Genomic DNA, 18781 nt, shown 5'->3' with positions numbered 1-18781 from the left:
AACTGTTTTAGAGCAAGCTGTCTTTTAAATAAATGAACACCCATGTAAAATTTGGTACCTTTCCAACTAATCATTTTTTTATAACCTACCCTGGATCTGAGTATGTAGTTATTCCTAAGTCCTTTCTCCTCATTTTTTGAGCTTATTTGTTGCTGGTATGTACTAGATATATTTAGCTGTGTCTTAGATATAGCCATCTAGTCACATAAACGAAACTATTAGTTCTGAAATGTAGTCATTTGGTGTCATGGTACTCCATAAAGAACACTGTCAACTGGTTGATATATTGAATATAAAAGAACTAATGTATAATTCTGTGCTAAATCAGATTTTGTCTTCTTTAGATTTTGCTCTATATAGAATCAGTGGAAGGTGTCAAAAGATAAGGCAAAATGTATGAAAGAAAAACTCTTTAATATGTATCTCATTTGCTTTTTAAAAAAATAAATAATTGCTCATAAAAAGAAAAAAACTCAAACAGTAAAGAATTATTGAAAGCAAAGTACCTCAACCTCAATTCTCAGATATAATACTATAAATATTGGTTTTCAATCATGGCAGGCTTTTTACACAGTCACGTGTCATTTGGGCACTTTTTTACAAAAGCAAGATTATATGTGTGGTTATGTGATTTATTTAAAAATAAGTCTTGGGGGCCGGGCGCGGTGGCTCACGCCTGTAATCCTAACTCTCTGGGAGGCCGAGGCAGGCGGATTGTTTGAGCTCAGGAGTTCGAGACCAGCCTGAGCAAGAGCGAGACCCTGCCTCTACTAAAATTAGAAAGAAATTAATCGGACAACTAAAAATATATAGAAAAAAATTAGCCGGGCATGGTGGCACATGCCTGTAGTCCCAGCTACTCGGGAAGCTGAGGCAGAAGGATCACTTGAGCCCAGGAGTTTGAGATTGCTGTGAGCTAGGCTGACGCCACGGCACTCACTCTAGCCAGGGCAACAGAGTGAGACTCTGTCTCAAAAAAAAAAAAAAAAAAAAATAGGTCTTGGGGACCTGTCCATGACAATAAAGATCAACATAAGATTTTGAATGGCTGCAGAAGATTGTTTTTTAGTCCTTTGATGTTTTATTAATATTTGTGGCCTAGAATTGATTAATTTATATAAAATTCAATTCATTCAGTCAGCAAGTATTTACTGAATGCCTGCTGTGTTGCAGGCCCTGACCTAGGTTCCAAGGATATGGTGACAACCAAGAAAAACAGACAATGGCATTTGAAAATAGTGTGTCTGCTTGGTCTGTTGTGTGTACACACACACACACACACGCGTGCGTATGCGTGCACACACACACTCTGAATGAATCTTGCTGGTTGTGTTCATCTAGTTCAGGGGTCAGCAAACTTCTTCTGAAAGGGCCAAGCAGTAAATATTTTAGGCTTTGAGGTCTACAGATGATCTCTGTCACATATTCTATGTTTTGTTTTGGTTTTCTTAAACATATGTAAATGTAAAAACTATTCTTAGTTCATGGGCAGAACAAAAACAGACCGTGATCCAGATTTGGCACAGGCTGTAGTTTACCAACCCCTGGTCTAGTCACTCTCTGGAATTTTTTGATCTGTGGAATACAGAGAGAAATGCGTTAAAGAACTGCACCGTGATTGTAGGGTTCTTATGTTTGTTTTTCTAAAATCTCACTGTGCATCTAATCATGTTTAAGATCATTGCTTTTCCTCACAGTAATTCTTTTTAATTGAGCCTTCTTCGTGCCCAGCTTTGTCCTCTTTTCATGTCACTGAGGCTGGTGATTTTTATGGCTGCAGCTGTTGTTAGCTATATGTATTTATAGATGGCGGTTTGCTTGATCAGGACAGGAAGGCTGGGTGGCTCCCTCCGTGGTTGTGTAGGTCAAGGCCCAGATCCCCCCACGTGCTTCTGTGGGCATCTGGAGTCAGTCAGGGATGGACTTTGTCCTGGGCCACTGTGGGCAGTGAAGAAGGGCCAGGCCGACCAGACATGTATACTGGAGACAGATCAGCAGACAGAGCAGAGATGTCTCCCCACCAGTAATGAAATGTGGAGCTGAAGGGCTAAAGTTGGGGCAGTTGCTTAGCAAGCCACTGAATGTCATCAGGCCCACCTGTCACCAGTGTCCTTGGCTTTGACAACCAATTTGTGCTAAACCTGTCATTTGTCCAGCCTCTTCTGGAATGATCTTAGGACGGTCTGTCTCACTGGAGCGTTGGTTGGCCATAGAAAGTAGAGGAGAGGGTTTCACTGCTCTATTGAGCCCTTACTATTTCATGGCTGTTGCTTCGGCAGCCTGCTATCTCAGACCCTATCTGCCATGGCAGAGGTCCTACCTCACCGCGGCCATTCCACGACCAGGGAACTGGCACAGCTCCCACCTTGAAATCCTATACCTCCTGCCCTTGCTACTGGCTTCTGATGCTTCAGGCTTTAGGATTCTCTGGACTTTATCATAAAAACCATCAATGCCCAAGGCTCCCTCTCCTTCCACTGAGTGGATTGTTCTGCCCTGAGCCACTTGTCCCTCAGCCCGATCCTGTCTGCTTCATGTCTTCCTGAAATATTTCACACCCTCCAATTTATTGACATCATTCCCATTTTCTGAGGGTGGTATAGATTTTTCCTTATTTTTATATTTATTTATTTCAGTGGGAATTTTCAGTTTAGTTAAATCTTGTTCTAGTATTCCATGGGAACAGAGTTTGAGAATTGTGGGCCTTGAATATTCATCTGATTAAAAGGAAGTTCTCAGTTTGCTTCCAACCTCCCTGCTCCAAGCTCCTGTGGCAGAAAAGAGGATATAAGTATCATCTACAGCTAGCATGCTGCTAAGAGCATAAAAAACTTATACCTGTTTTTCTCAGTCAGGAATAGGTTATTTTGGGTTAATGCTTTCAGTTGCCTCCCCAAAAAATCTTGCAGTCGTCCTTAAATCCTCCCTGGCTTCCACATCTAACCCATCAGCAAATCCTGTTGGCTCTTCCTTCAGAACATACCCAGAACCAACCCTTACCTCCACCTCTACCACCACCTCCCTGATCAAAGCCACCTTCCTCTAGCGTGTGCATTACAGAGCCAGCCTCCAAATAGGTCTTCCTATTCCTAGCCTACAGCAATCATCGTGATCCTTTTAAAGCATGGCAGGTCAGTTCGCATCCCTTCTTTTTTCACAAACTTCCCATGGCTTCTCATCTCATTACCAGTAAAGGCCAGAGTCCTGGTAAAGGTCTCATGGCTCTCCCTCAGACTGCTCTTCCTGATGTTCTCTCCTCCTCCCACTGCTCCTCTAACGCACCAAGCAAGCTCACATCCCAGAGTCTTTGCACCTGTTGTGCTCACTACCTAGAACACTATTGCTCAGATCTCCATATGACCAGCCCCTCACTTCCTGTGGTCTCTGCTCATCTGTCCTTACTGGTGGTGCCCACCGGGACTACCTTGCAGAAACCGTGCTCGCTCCCCATTCCTTCCCTTTGCTGCTCTCCCCGCCCTCCTTTCCTTGTCTCGTTTTCCCCCATAGCACCCATCACCATCATACATTCTGTGTATCTACTCATTGTGTATTTATTGCCTGTCACTCCTCTCTAGAATACAAGCACCTGGCAGACAGGACCTTTGTTTTGCTTATTGCTGTACCCCCACTGCCTAGAACAGCATCTGGAGTTTAGCAGGTGCCTAGAGAACATTAGTTGAATGAATGAATGATAAATCCAAATTTTCTGTGTCCTAAATATAAATATTATGAGAGACCATATATCACTAAGTTTTAGTTGCTTTCAAAACACACAAACAACAAAGCAAGTTTTAGAAAATATCTATCTACATAAAACTATGTGTATTTTAACAACATCTCTATATTTTGGGGACATTTTACCTTTTTATTTAGTGTAACATGCGTGTACTTTGGTTTCATTCTACTTTAATAGCAGCTTCAGTTATGTTTTGGAATGAATGAGATTACATTTCTGAAGTCTAATACATTCTATTTATTTATTTGTAGATGGAGAGCATCCCAGCTCATCAAGAGCATTTCTGTTTCAGACCTGCCCCAGGTCAGGGCAAAGGTTGCAGCCATGGAAATGTTGAAGGGTCAAAGGGCTGACCTTGGGCTTCAGAGAGCCTGGGAAGGCAACTACCTTGCTTCGGTAAGTCCAGGAGAACAAAGTAGAATCTACTCCTGCTCTCTTTGGAAAGGGAAGAATGTTTCTTCAAGAATTTGCAGGAAGAAGAAAACACCTTTCAAAACTAAATATCTGTGAGAGATACTAAATTAGAAGATTTTGTTGCTTCGAAATGTACGACATTTAATGTTTCCCCCACTTTTGAAAGGGTTCTCTGTGTTATATCCACATGTGTTAGGTACACTCCATTAACCTGGCCTTTGACCATTTAAACCTTGCCTTGCATAACTCAGCAACTATTTTTAATCACCACCTTTATAGTTCTTCCCAGAGCTACATTTCTTCCTCTCTTCCATTCTCTATTTTTAAAATTTTATAGGACTTTTGATGTGATAACAACCATTTAGTAGCTTACTATCTGGAGTGAGGAGATAAAAAGTACATGTGTGAAACTATGTAAGTATAGTTATAAAGCAATATGCTAAAAGATTGCCTTTTTATCTAAAATGCAAAGCATACTCATTTTAACTTGTTTCCTTTTTCTTTCAGAAGCCAGATACACCTCAGACCTCAGGCACTTTTGTCCCTGTTGCTAATGAACTGAAACGGAAGGACAAATACATGAATGTCCTCTTTTCCTGTCATGTCCGTAAGGTAAGGCAAGCCTGAAACAGATCATCTTGGAAAGAAAAGGCTGATTCAGGGATGGAGGCAAGAATGGGGTTTTTTTTTTAAAAAAAAAAAGACTAATTCAGATGAAACTCACTTAAGTATGCCTGTAATAAAATATAACTAGCTACATAACTAGCTATATCATCAGTGAGCTATACTTGTCTGTGCTAAAGCATTGTTGGCATGGCTGAGATTACAATTTTAGAGTTAGGCTGTTAAGCCTTCCTAAGGGAAGTGAATATTTTTAATAAACATTTCTTTTTAAAACAAGGTGGGGGCCTCCTTGAGGCCAGGGATTTGTATTTTATTGCATGTGTATCTTTCATAGCATCTATGGATCTGCTTTGTATTTAATGGTCATTTAGTACTTTTTATACATATATCATTACTGTATTTTTTAAAAAACAGGGTTGAGGGGAAGAAGAACATAGTTTGGAAAAGAAGAATAAGACATTTTGAGATTTCAAAGGTGGGGGGAAGGTTACATGCTAGAGTCCATTTGCTTGTCTGAAGCAGGATGTGTCAACTGTCATTTACCTGGAGGTGACAGCAGTTGGGCCAGTGGGAATGTGGAAGTTGGAAAGTGGAAGGCAAGGGACACAGCAGATTTTTAAAAACCTTAAAATACTCATTTAGAAGAATATAAAGAGAAGAAATTGAAATTGTAAAATTATCCAAACGAATTTTTAAATATTAATGAAATGGCAACTTTAAGAAAAAATATTGCCTAGGTTGACCCAAGAAGAGATGCTGACATAAATACGACAGTATCCAAAGGAGGAATTAAGAAAATTATTAAAGAATTAACCTTGTAACAAAGGTCCAAGTTTAGGTAGCTTTACAGATGCTTCATTTCAAATCTTTTTTTAAAAAAATATATAATTACAGTATTATTCAGATCAAAATAATGAAATATTTTTCAACTAAAATCTGGCAGACTTTGAAGTGTTTGACCAATGTTTGTGAGGATTTAAGGAAAAACTACTGGTAGGAGTATAAGAGACAGTCTTTTCGAATGGACAATTTGGCAGTATCTATCAAAATGTAAAGTGTCCATACTACTTAATCTAGGAATTCTACAACTCAGATTTACCCTAAAAATATGTTTTCACAGATATCCAAAGATATATATGTGTACAGGTTTGTACAATGTAACACCCAAAAAACTAGAAATTGTAAATATGAATCATTAAGTGATTGGATTAATAGATTATGTGCACAGTAGAAGACAGTGTAGTTGTTAAAATGAATGTGAAAAGGATGTATGTTGGGGGAGGGCCAAATGTGTGAAACATTGGTTTTCAAGACAGTGGACATCAGGGAAAGACAGTGATTCCTAAATATGAGAAAAATGAGGTGAGCCTTACCATTAGCTTTCTGCCTAGAGAGACTTTCCAGTCCGTGGCAGGAGCAAGGGGAAGCCAAGGCAGGGCCCAGTAGACTCCCTGTTGAAAAGACAAAGCTGACAGCTGGGAGAAACCAAGGCAGCTAGATTCACAGAGTAGAGTACCAGAGAAGAGAAAGTGACACTGTGAGAAAAGCCCGTAGATCTTAAGAGGATCCACTTCAAATATTCAGCTAAGTACCGATCAGCACATGCATGTGAGAAAATGACTCAAGGCTAGGAAAGAACAACCCAAAGGGGATTAGAAGTAACAGTTCCCACTACTGGCACAGGGTTGCAAATAGTGCCTGTTCCTACCAGCCGAACTGGAAAGCCTCGTGATTCATGAGGCATTGGGTGAAGAGTACTGACAAGGGTCTTGCCTCAGTAGGGAGGAATAATTAGCCCTTGACCAAAAACTGCTCTGATCCTACCCAATAAATCTAAAAAGCACAACCAGAGAGAATCAAACTGTTTCTAAGTAACCTAACAGCATCCCAGAACCATGCTCAAAAATGTTTATAGGAATATAAAAATATCTAGCACCTAGAGGGTAAAAGTCAGAATGCATGACGTCTAATCAAAAATTACCAGACAGGCTGGATGCAATGGCTTGTACTTGTAATCCCGGCACTTTGGGAGGCCGAGGCAGGAGGATCACTTAAGGCCAGGAGTTCAAGAGCAGCCTGGGCAACACAGCAAGACTCTGTCCCTACAGAAAATAGAGAAATTAGCCAAGTGTCGTAAGCATGCACCTGTAGTCCCAGCTACCCAGGAGGCTGAGGCAGGAGAATCTCTTGAGCCCAGGAGTTTGAGGTTGCAGTGAGCTATGATCACACTGATGCACTCCAGCCTGAGCAACAGAGTGGGACCCCTTCTCTAAAAAAAAAGAAAGAAAAAAAAATAAACTACCAGACACATAAAACAATAGGAGACTACAACCCATAATGAGCAGAAAAATCAATCATTCAAACTGACCCAGAACTGACCCAGATTATAGAATTAACAGACAAGGTCATTAAAACAATTATTATAATTGTATTCCATAGTTTCAGAAAGCTAGGGGAAAGATTGAACATGTTAAATAAACACATGGGAGATTTAGAAACGACCTGCGTGAACTTACAAAGATGAAAATCACAATGAGAGAAAAAGTACACTCAGTGGGATTAACAGCAGATTAAAGTTTGCAGAAGAAAGAGTAGTGAATTTGAAGATACAGCAATAAAACAAACTACCCAGAATTAAACACAAAGAGAGATAAAAAGACTCAAAACAAAACAAAGCATGAGGAAGCTGTCAGACAGCTTCACGTGGCCTAATATGTGGGAAAGGGAACAAAGAACAAATTGGACTAATAGAAAACAAATTGAAAAATGACAGATTTAAACCTAGCCATATGGATAATCACACTAAATGTCAGTGGTCTAAACACCACAATTTCAAGACAAAGATTGTGGCTTCTTGGCATGTAGATGCCTCCACCAACCCAAAAGCTCTGCAAACCCCACAGTTTAGGGTGTATGGAGGTTTTATTACATAGGCATGATTGATGAAATCATTGGCAATTAACTTAATCTCCAGCCTTTCTTCCCTCCGTGGAGATGAGCAGATGGGGCTGAAAGTTCTGACTCTCTAATCATGCCTTGGTCTTCCTGGCAACCAGCCCCGATCCTGAAACTATCTAGGAGGCTCCAGTCACCAGTCACCTCATTAGCAGTGAGAAGCTCTTGTGTCAGGACCCTGGGACTAAGACTAAACATTGTAACAAAAGATGATCCTACCCCCCCATCATAAAATCACAAGAATTTTGGGAGCTCTGTATCAGGAACCAGGACACAGACCAAATATGTATTTCTTATTATATTGTAGTGTTTGGATGTCATAAGGAAGAAGAGTTCAAATCAATATAATATAGGCTTTTTAACAAAATAGAAAGCAGCAAGTTTTAAAGTTAGAATGAAATAAATGTCATCAAGGAAAGATTGCTGGCAATATCTTGGCATGGTTACTGCACTCTAGAGTTTAATTCTGAGCTCTAAGGTCCAGAAACTCGAGTGTACCCTAGAGTTGATCAGACAATTAAGAAAAGACTTTCGCTAACCAGATTCACACATACAAAAATGTATAAGCCATCATGCCAGTTTGTGAATGTAACAAAGGAATGTACCATTTCGGTGAGTTCTCAAATCCTCTGTCTAGTATACCCCCTTTCTATTTATCAAGTTATCTGGGAAGTCAAATTAGTAAGTAGAACAGTTGAACAAAGAAAATTGAATGGTTTTAAGAATCAAGTCATCTTCTGCTGAAAAGTCTAGTATCTCTATCTTTCTGGCAATGACAACTCTATGTCCTAGAGAGAGTAGGTCTCTCTCTGCGTCCTGCTTGATTAAAACCCGAAACATTCATGCTCCTGTATTTGTAAATTCAATGCAAAATACTCTTTCCTCACACTTAAGTAATGTCTTCTTTAGCTTAAATAATGTCTTCTTTAGAAACCTTTCATTGCCAAGGATACATTTGATACGATTTCAGAAAAGCCCTTTGCTTTATGCTTGATTCTTTTTGAAACAGCCACTTTCCATTAACCAACCACAGTTATAAAACATCCTCTAAGGTAGAAGACTTCTGCAAGTAGCTACTCTCACCCATAATTGTCTGACTCTCCAAGGAAACTTTATCTGTGGCCCCCTGTGGTACTGACTAAACCTCTAAACAGATCACTTGTAAGTGTTTAGGGAAAAACAAGATGGTACGGATTTTATCTTTGGTCAAAGATTTTAGCTTTGGATAATAGAAGAAACAAGATGAGATCTTATTAAATACTGAGTCTATAATTGAGTTTTCCTTTTACTTTATGAATTTAAGTGGAAGAAAATAGTGTTCCTATACCATAATTATATTAAATTAAATTAAATCCAGGATGTACATATATGTATGTAAAATTTTTTTACTCTGTTGTTTTGATATAGCTAAATTATGCAACCGAAGGCTTTTACTTTACTTGTCCTCCCACTCACTCGATTCATGTTTTAGGGATAATTTGAGCTGCTTAAACAGAAGGTAAAGATTTTTAGTGTGTTCTCTTTAGAAATTACATTTTTTGCACATAAAAGAATGTAATATTTCTAAACAGAGCTTCAAAACAATTGTTGCTTTGAGGTTTTTATTTGTTGTTTTTTAGATTTACTCATGGACATATAAAAAGGATATAAGTAGGACCTACTTGTTTTGACTCTGGAGTGACCTTGTGAAATTATGTAACAAGTTTTTTTAATCATATTCTTTTTGCACTACACTTATATATTTTCAATATGATTCCACAGAAGATGAGGAGCATGACTTTTACTTATTATTCAGTTTCTATTTTAGATGTTCTCTATTCTACATATTCTAAGATTGATATAAACGATGATTAGTGTTTTTCCAACATGGGTTTTTATTAGAACCAATGTTCTATTGAACATTAATAGGTGTTTGTTGAAAAAGGGTTTCATAATTAAAAGTATTTTAGAAATACCAGGTTAAACATGCTCGTTAAGTACAGAATTCTCAGAGACTTTAATATATTCATGGGTTATGAATATCCTAGTGGAGGCTGTGGTTTACAGTGTTTCTCAAACCAACTTGCCCATGGAACCCTTTCTTTTGCAAAGCTCTACATAAGGCTAGTGTTGTGCAGAACAACTTAGAAAAATGCTGATACAGAAGCTCTTCACTTACCTACTTTCCAGTCTTCTGACAAGTGCCAGTCATCTGTTATGGCAAAAACTGTTGCTATGAGAAGTTATTTATTAAGAGTAATAATTATTTCACCACATAGACTTTCTTTTAATTACAGACACCATTTTTTGTCAAGTCGAAAACTAAAACATATGCATTGGTTATAAAAGAAATGTTTAGAGAATTGACTGATTTCTAAAACTATGAGGCAAAAAGGAGAAGATTGAATAAAATTCAAACTAATATTTGAATTTCAGTTTGCTATATCTTGGGTATCCTAATTTGGTTATCTGAATATCCTACTGAAGCTACCAATGCTTTTAAATTAATCTCTAACATCTTTGATTGCATCTTGTAAATAAGAACTTGGAAGAGGGGTTGGGGGGATATGTATATCACAACTATGCCTTCTATTCTAGTTGGAGAGAGTTTTTTAGGTCTTTGTTTATTTTTGTTTGCTTTCTTTTTCCTTCTGATCACTGAAAAATATGGCATGGCAACAGTTTGAAGATTTTTAGTGCTAGATACCTTGATTGAAATATTAATACCTTGAATGTTTCAAGTCTAAGATTGAACATCCTAATTAACAAGAAGCTAACTACTTATTTATAAAATGTCCTGTGGTTAATTCTGTCTCTTAGGAAAAGATTTACCTGCAAATGTGGACATTCTCTGTCCCACATGATCCTCTGTCTAATAAAGCAGCACTCTACAGAAACACACACACACACACACACACACACACACACACACACACACACATATTTTCTTCCACTCTCATTATCTAGCTTTATTTTCCTTATATAATTATATGAAATTATTTTTAGTTACTGGTTTCTTATCTGTCTCATACCCATATACTAGTCTCAACTTCTTATTATAACCAAGGGCTTCATGTCATTCCTCTGTGTAAGTGGGTTATGTCTTTTAATTATTGGGTTATATTAGTTTTTCATATATTCTAAATACAAGTCCTTTATCAGATATGTCACTTGCAAAAATTTTCTCCCATTCTGTAGGTTTGTCTTTTCACTTCCTTGATGGTGTCTGGGTTACATGGTTTTAGTCCTTTAATTCTTTTGTGGTTTTCCTATTTTCCTTGTTAAATTGTAAAATTGTCAGATTTCAACTGCCAAATTCCACAAATCTGGAAGCTGCCACTCCTTTTAGATCTTTATTGCATCCATTAGAGTTGCCATACATGGTACACTTCTAGTGCAGAATTTGTCTCCACTCAGCCAACTTGGTTTCATTCGTGAAGAGATATTAATGCTATGGTTTATTGGCTTGTTCTCTTACAGGTGAATCGATTTAGTAAGGTGGAAGACCGAGCAATTTTTGTCACTGACCGTCACCTGTATAAAATGGATCCCACTAAACAGTACAAGGTGATGAAGACTATCCCTCTGTACAACGTAAGTACTTTGTGCTTCTCTCTGAATGAAAGATTCTTAACCTGCTGCTCATGGACCACTAATGGGTTGATAGGCTGACTTCTAGGATCTTTGGGGCTTTAGGAAGCCCATGCATTCCTGAAATTTTATGCCAATCTTGTGTTTTGTACAAATGTACAGTTTTCTATAAGGAAGAGTCAAAGCTTCCAACAGATTAATGAAGATATTTTTTTAAAAGTCCAAGTACTATGGATTCTATGTGATCTTTCTCTTTTCCTAATCCTACTCGCTGCTTAAATGTGCTGGCATATAATACAGTATTTTTGTATTTATTTTCATAAAGTTTGTTTTTATATGGAAATGGAATCAGGTAGAACAAACAGTAGGGGATTACTTTATGAAAACATTACTGCTCTTTTAAATCTGAAATTTATGCTGCTTCCAGAATTCTTTTCACAATATATTTTATACACATTTAATTGCTGGTTGTTTGATCTCTGATCTAAATCCACTCTGTTCACTACAGCCAAAGGGTTTTCAAATTCTGTAATCATTTTGTATTTGAAATATGAAATTTGGTGGGTATCTCCTTGAATCTCAATATGAGTTGCTCTTTTTTGAGCTTTTCCTTCTTAACGGAATCTGATTTACAAATGACTGTTTGTTCTGATTCTTCCGAAAGATCCTACTGGACTGTGGGATCTTTTCATGTGTCTGGTGATTTTTCTCTGTCTGCTAGTTCTTAAAGAGGGAAGCCTCTGTTTGTCTCATACTGGAATCTATGAGGAGTATTATTTAGAGATTATTTTAAATCCTTTTGGTCTCTGCAGAAGAGAATAGGAGACATATTGTTTTGAAGTTTATTTTGTTAAATCAGGGGTTCTTTTGTTTGTAAGGTATAATGAAGGCCAACTGTTCCTGGTTTTGCTGAATGATTTGAAATGCCCTGATATGGGTTGATATTTGTCTTCATTATGCACCTTCCCACAAACACCACACACAGCGCGCACACACACACACACACACACACACACACACACCACACGCACCTTTTTTTCCTTTCAAGAGAAAGGCCAGTGAGTTGCAGCTAAGAAGAAAATATTCTAAGACACTTTTGATCGTATATAGTCTTCTTAGCAAAGACGTATAATCTTCTATCTCAATCACAGTTTAAGCCTGATAACCCTGCAATCTTGAAGTAGAAGGTGAAGGAAGATGAGGGAGAAAATCGTATTTTGTCAAAGTCTAATGAAGTATAGAACCAAACAAAAATAAGCTGTGGTATGCATTTTATTTCTTTCCTTTGCTTTCTATAAAGAGGAGATCCATCAGGCACGTGATAATAAATACCATAAATAGTTAACTCTTTGAACTGAAGTTATTTTCTCAAACAATCTTCCTTTTTCATAGGAAGGGGGCAGATTATTCATGTTAACTGGTTTATATTTACAGTCACTATTTTCCTTTATCATCGTCATTGTTAATGTTATTAGTAATGTCATATAATATCATAAAAATTAACAATGTTTACTTTTTATTATTTTTTAAGTAGGACGTGGAATTATAAGCTTGTGAACAATGTTTAAGTATTGCAGTAAACGTAGAACAATGTCAACGGGATGGATACGCACTGTCACAGATGCGCTCAGTATTTCACCCATATCCCCTTATAGTCCGTACCATTCTTGTGTGCACCAGCCTAATTTCCAGTAGCCAACATCTTTGTCAAAAGGGCTGCCCTCAGGCTGCCAGAACTCGCTTTGCCCTCACTCATGGAGGCTGGAAGTGCCCAGCCACTCAATGCATAATGGGCGTGGGGATATAAATACTCCAGCTACATCATTCATCAGCCAGGATAATTCCAGGCTGTCTCACCATTTCCTAGAGCTTCCCTGAAGGAGTAAGCTGCAGTTGCCTGCAGTGGTGGCGGCCTCTCCTTCCCTGAACCACCTCCCCACTCCCTTGCCAGTGTCCCTGCACCTCCCACACCTGCTCTGCAGGCTCATCAGCCTTCATCTCAGGCTCTGCTTCTGGGAGAAACTCACTTCAGAAGGACAGTGACCTTTTCAGAGGGAGCAAATTGGATGGGGTAGGATACTCCCAACTGGATCTATATTTTTTTTTAAGTCTGAGGCAAATATGGCAAGATACTAATTCTAGGTGGTGGAGACATGGATATTTGTTATATTATTCTTTATACTTTTTTCAGTATGATTGAAATATTTTGAAATTAAAGATGAAGTTTAAGACAAGGAGCCTTTTTTAAAGCACGATGATACTAAGAATAGTGTTGGAGAAGCTGAGAGAGGAAGAAGGAAAGTGATTCCAATTTTAACCCTGTTGAGGTTGAGGCACTGGTGAAGCTTACAAGTATACTTTCCATAGATAATTGGAAGTCTAATTCTATAGAGTAGGAAAGAATTCAGCACTTAAGATTAAAATTTAAGAGTGGATCCATGTATAATTGGAGGCTGAAATGATGAGTGTAGTGGGAGAAAGGGGGCAGATTATTCAAGAACATCCACAGTTAAATGGTGAGAAAAAGAAAATCACCAATGAAGGAAATGGAATAAAAAGCAAATTTCTTTATGGGCCTCCATTGTCTCATTGCTTTTTTAATGTGCTAAGTAAATGCACTCCAATTTCCCTTCAGTTCCATAAGTTTATGAATCATTCTAGGAAAGAAAAGAAATATGGGAACACAATGTTGCAGAATCAAATTGAAAAGTTTTCAGAAATAAGAGTAGTCAATAAAAACATACAGGCTTAGGGTACCCACCCTTCTCTCATTCTCCTCCTTGCATTTCTCCTTCTATAAGAGCTCCTTTCCTGTTTTACTTAGACTTTTCTGACTTGCAGCCAGATACCAAATATTATCTTAAGTCATGTTTTGTTTTGTTTTTAATAAGGATACACTTGGTAATAAGGGAAAGGAATCTCGTGGAAACCCAGGAAATGCCACCATTCGGGTTTCAAGCCAGCTCTACGGGAATGCGCTCTCCTCCACAACCTGCCTGTGGCACAGTCTAAGTTCCTGCCCTTCTTGCAGTCTCTACTTCTCTTTGTCTGTCGTCTCGCTCACAATCGCCTCTTTCTTGCCAGACAGCATGGGTCAGCCCTGGGCCAAGGTCTGAATCAGCCAACCCAAGAAACCATTAGAGTTTCATCCTGCAGGAACACATCGAACAGCATCTCAGATGAGGCCTCACCATAGCAACCAATGCTGCAGGATCCAAATGGGTACTTTTGTTCTTGTCAAACACTTGCAAATCTGTGCATAGTCTTTCCCGACTTTTTCTGGTATAACTTGGATAATTCTTCCTATTCATTTTGGGCATAATTGATCTGTTCCCTCTACTATTTATGACAGTTGTCCTTAGGCTCAAGCCACGTTTGGACCTTGATCATGCTGCAGATCATGCTGCATATTGCGCCGAGTCGTTAGGTTTTCCCAGTGGAAAGGAGCAGCAGGGGAGAAGTGCTTCAGATAGGCCAGGTTCTCCAGGAATCCTAGGTCCCTGGACTCTTCCCAGCCACCCCCACTTCTGTGAGCAGGATCACAGTCTTTGTCAAACAGGACTGACAATGGTGCTCATGAACCCCCAGCATGGGTGAGAGAATTCAGCTGATGCTGCGATTTGGCAACGTGTCTAATGAGTTTCTGAACCTAGTCTTCACAAGTGCTCTTAGTGCAGTGTTCCTTCTGTTTCTTTAACAGTCACAGCCAGGCAATGTGGGACCAGTAGTTGTTGCTTTCCTAACGCACTGTAAAACGTACTCAACCAGTTCCCCTATCCTTAATCTCCTGATGCATTGAACTTGGGTAAGTCAGCAACCAAGCGCCCCAACTTCTCAGCTTCAGTAGACACAACAGCCATCCCCCGCGGGTCACCAGCAATAGGTTAATTAACGTCTTCGTCCCTTCAGACCTTGAGCTGCTGGATTTCCATGCTGGGTGGAGAGATCCTCGTTGGCTCCTCTTTGTTGAGATGCTGCAGCCAGTCATACAACCCCTCTGAGAGTTGCTTCTTGCAACACCCTGGTGCTTGTTTCTTCCTGCTAGATCTTGAGTTGTAATGAACAGAGACATAAGGGTGCAAGTAGATAGGCAGGGTGGGGGATTCTAAGTTACACCTGACTTACAGAAAATGGCAGTCTAGAAATTACCTTCATTTGGGATTTTAGGCAGCTGTGCACAAGATTGTCTCATCACACCCTCAATGACTAAACCACTCAATTCAAATAATTACTAAATGTTCATTATGTGCCAGCCACATAGGTATTAGGGACACAAATGTCAAAATAGTTACAATCTCTGCCCTCATGGAATTTACATTCCAGTGAGGGAAAGTATATGTGTGTATATACATACACATAGGTGCATATATATACATATACACAATATAATTCATGAAAAATGATAAAGGAAAAATAAAATTAAAAAAGAAGATAAAGAGTGTGAGAGGTGTTATAATTTTATACAGGGTGATCAGGCCTCACTGAGAAGTTGACATTTAAGCAGAGACTTCACAGAGTTAAAGAATGAACCATATGTGTACTTGGTGGAAAAGTTTTGTAGGCAGGAGGAACAGCAAAAGCACAGACATGAGCGGGGAGGAAGGAGCCTTCTGGGAGGCTAGACATATTTAATACCTTATTCTGGTGGTAGTTTCACAGGTGTGTACAGACATAAAAACTCATCAAGCTGTTCATCTGAGATTTGTGCACGCTATTGTATGCATGTGATACCTCAGTACAAAGGGGAGGAGGATGAAAGGGGAAAGAAGAAAGCAAGTTACCTGTAAAGGGTGGTAAGAGGAGCCTGTAAGTCAAAGAGGAAAGTGAAGCGAGTGAGGTAAATGGTCGTTCAAGGCTGGGGGAGATTTGGACATACTTAAAGACAGTGATGTGTGACCCGTTATCTATCGTACATTATGTGAAACTTGTTATGGCAATGTCTGCCTCACATCTGTGCAAGGAAACCTGCACCCCCACGTCCTACACTTATGGAAGCAGTCCTCAGCTGTTCCTTGGAGGGGAGAGGAGGCACTAACTAAACCAGGGCACCGTGGGCTGGCAGTGACCTGAGGGAGGGCCTGGAGTGAAGAGCCCTTAATTGTCCCCGCAGTTACAGACCCCTCCGTGTTCCTAATATTGATTGCACGTGCTTTTTCTCGTCTCTTCCAAGATCGGTTTGCTAGAGGTCTATCACTTTTATTGATTTGTTTTCGTTTACCTCTGGTCTTATTTTTTCTTCTCCATTCTTCAGGTTGTTCTTTTTCTAGCTTTTTTTAGTTGGGGCCTTAACTGCTTTAGTTTTTAAATTTAGCTTTAAACAATACACTGAAGAATGTAAATTTGTATTTAAGAATGGTTTGGGCTGAACTTCACGTATTATGTGCAGTTCTTTCCTTGTTCATTTCTAATTATTTTGTCATTTCCGTTGTGAGTTCCTCTTTAAGTCCTAAGTTGTTTCCTAGTATGTTTTTTTAATCACCACATTGATTGTGGTTTATATTAATAGCACGCGTGTGTGAGTGTGTATTCTGCAGGGGAAAGACCATCTTTTCCCCATTGTTCTTCATTGCTGCGTTTGTCATAGCCAGGTGTCCCTGTGTCTCTTTCTGATTGTTCTGCACTGCTTTGTGGATCTCTCGGTTATCCCTGTGCCAATTACTCCTTTAATTACTGTTGAACAAAGGTTTTACAAACTCTAAAATTACAATAAATGCCCAGATCCCTCCTTTCCATTTCACTTCTTCCCAGCATAACACTCTCATTTGCCACAACCATGTGAAGGGAAGGAGAGCCAGGGATGGTGGCAAAGGGAATCCCATCAGAAGGGACAGCGTCTTGTTTACCCACAGAGTCACATGCCTGTAGGAGTCAGTCAGGCACAGAAGTGAATGAGGTGCATACCCCACTATGCCAGCACTCCAGTCCAGGTGGTTACAGCCATGCTTGAGTCCAGCGTGCCAAACTTTGGGTTTGCTAGAAAAATCATAAGTAAGTCTGCATTTTACATAAGTTCTCCTGATTGTTAAGTGTTGTGAACTAACATTAAAATGCCATGCAAGACAAACAAAACATATCTATGGGCCATCTTTAGCCCCAGGCTACCGTTTGCCATTCTTACTAAAAGAAGTTTTGTTTCAGGGCACCAATAATCCCAGTACTTTGGGAGGCCAAGGTAGGAGGATCACTTGAAGCCAGAAGTTTAAGACTGCAGTGAGCTGTGATCATGCCACTGTACTCTATCCCAGACCACAGAGCAAGACTCCATCTCTAAAAAAATAATAATTTTTTAAAAAGGAGGTCTTGACAATTGTTATTCTAATCAGCTATAGCCAGACTCCTTGGCCTCCTCCATGCCAAACTTTAAAAATTCTAAAATCTATGTTGTGTTTTATTCTGGACCGTATGTAGCAGACATAGACACTAACCATTTTCTCACTTATAAAGAGCTAAAATTGGGCGCAAGCTTTAGAAGAATATATTTTCTACCTCAGTTAGCAAGGAAGGAAAGAAATAAAGGAAATCTTTGATATGCATCTCTTTCCTAACTTGAGAGCTTTCTCGTCGCTCAGAGTTCACTACTAGTTCTATCCCTCTGACTTTTTTTTTTTTTGAGACAGGGTGTCACTCTGTTGCCCAGGCTAGAGTGCAGTGGCATCATCATAAGATCAGTGCAACCTCAAACTCCTGGGCTCAAGTGATCCTCTTGCCTCAGCCTACTGAGTATCTGGGACTACAGGTGTGCACCACCACACCTGGATAATTTTTCTATTTTTTGTAGAAACAGGGTTTTGCTATGTTGCTCAAGCTGGTCTCAAACTCCTGGCCTCAGTGATCCTGCCTCCTCGGCCTCCCAAAGTGCTATTATAGAAATATGAATGTGAGCCACTGTGCCCAGCCCCTCTGACTTTTTATTATGAAATATTTCAAACTTATAGTTAAGTTGAAAGAATAGTGCAGGGAACACCCATGTGCTCCCCATCTAGATTCAGTAAGTGGATTTTTTTGCCATACTTGTTTTATTGCTCTCTTATGACACTTCACCCCTAAAATACTCATGTATGTATCTCCTGAGAATAAGAATATTCTCCTTTCTAACCACAATACCATGTTCATGTCAAAATTAATATTTCTGCAATATCATCTAATATCCAGGATATATTTGTATTTCCCTGATTATTCAAAGACTGCCTTTTAATCCTTTTTTTAAAAAACAGAATCCTGTGCTTCCCAAGATGGCGTGCATGCTGAAAGCAGCAGCTGTGGAAGCTGCAGGGCTTTTTTCCAGACTCCAAAGTTCAGTTCCAACACTAAGAGCTTTTATCACATCACAACCTTTGCATCAGGTGGCAGATCCTGTGTGGAACTGGGGTAGACTCAATCATGTAGCCATAGCAGGGCCAGATTTGGAAAAGGCTGCTACATTTTATAAGAATGTACTGGGGGCCCAGGTAAGTGAGGCGGTCCCTCTTCCCAAACATGGAG

The 18781-nt window shown here is 39.3% G+C and overlaps 1 protein-coding gene across 2 annotated transcripts in view; it reads left to right on the top strand.

Moving 5' to 3' along the window:
• Positions 1 to 18781, top strand: part of MYO1D (myosin ID) — a 365747-nt gene that overhangs the window by 182280 nt on the left and 164686 nt on the right. For both annotated transcript variants that reach the window (XR_001137662.1, XM_012648320.1), the window contains exons 18-20: positions 3988 to 4132; positions 4658 to 4762; positions 11189 to 11302. Coding sequence is in view for 1 of the 2 variants with exons in the window: in XM_012648320.1 (XP_012503774.1) it covers positions 3988 to 4132; positions 4658 to 4762; positions 11189 to 11302 (364 nt within the window). In the remaining variant the exon portion in view is untranslated. The remainder of the gene's footprint in view (positions 1 to 3987; positions 4133 to 4657; positions 4763 to 11188; positions 11303 to 18781) is intronic.

This window comes from Propithecus coquereli, unplaced genomic scaffold (assembly GCF_000956105.1).
Source record: "Propithecus coquereli isolate 6110/MARCELLA unplaced genomic scaffold, Pcoq_1.0 Scaffold281, whole genome shotgun sequence".
Classification (NCBI taxonomy): Eukaryota; Metazoa; Chordata; class Mammalia; order Primates; family Indriidae; genus Propithecus; species Propithecus coquereli.
The sequence above is the reverse complement of the archived record's forward strand: the minus strand, read 5'-3'. Positions and strand labels throughout refer to the sequence as shown.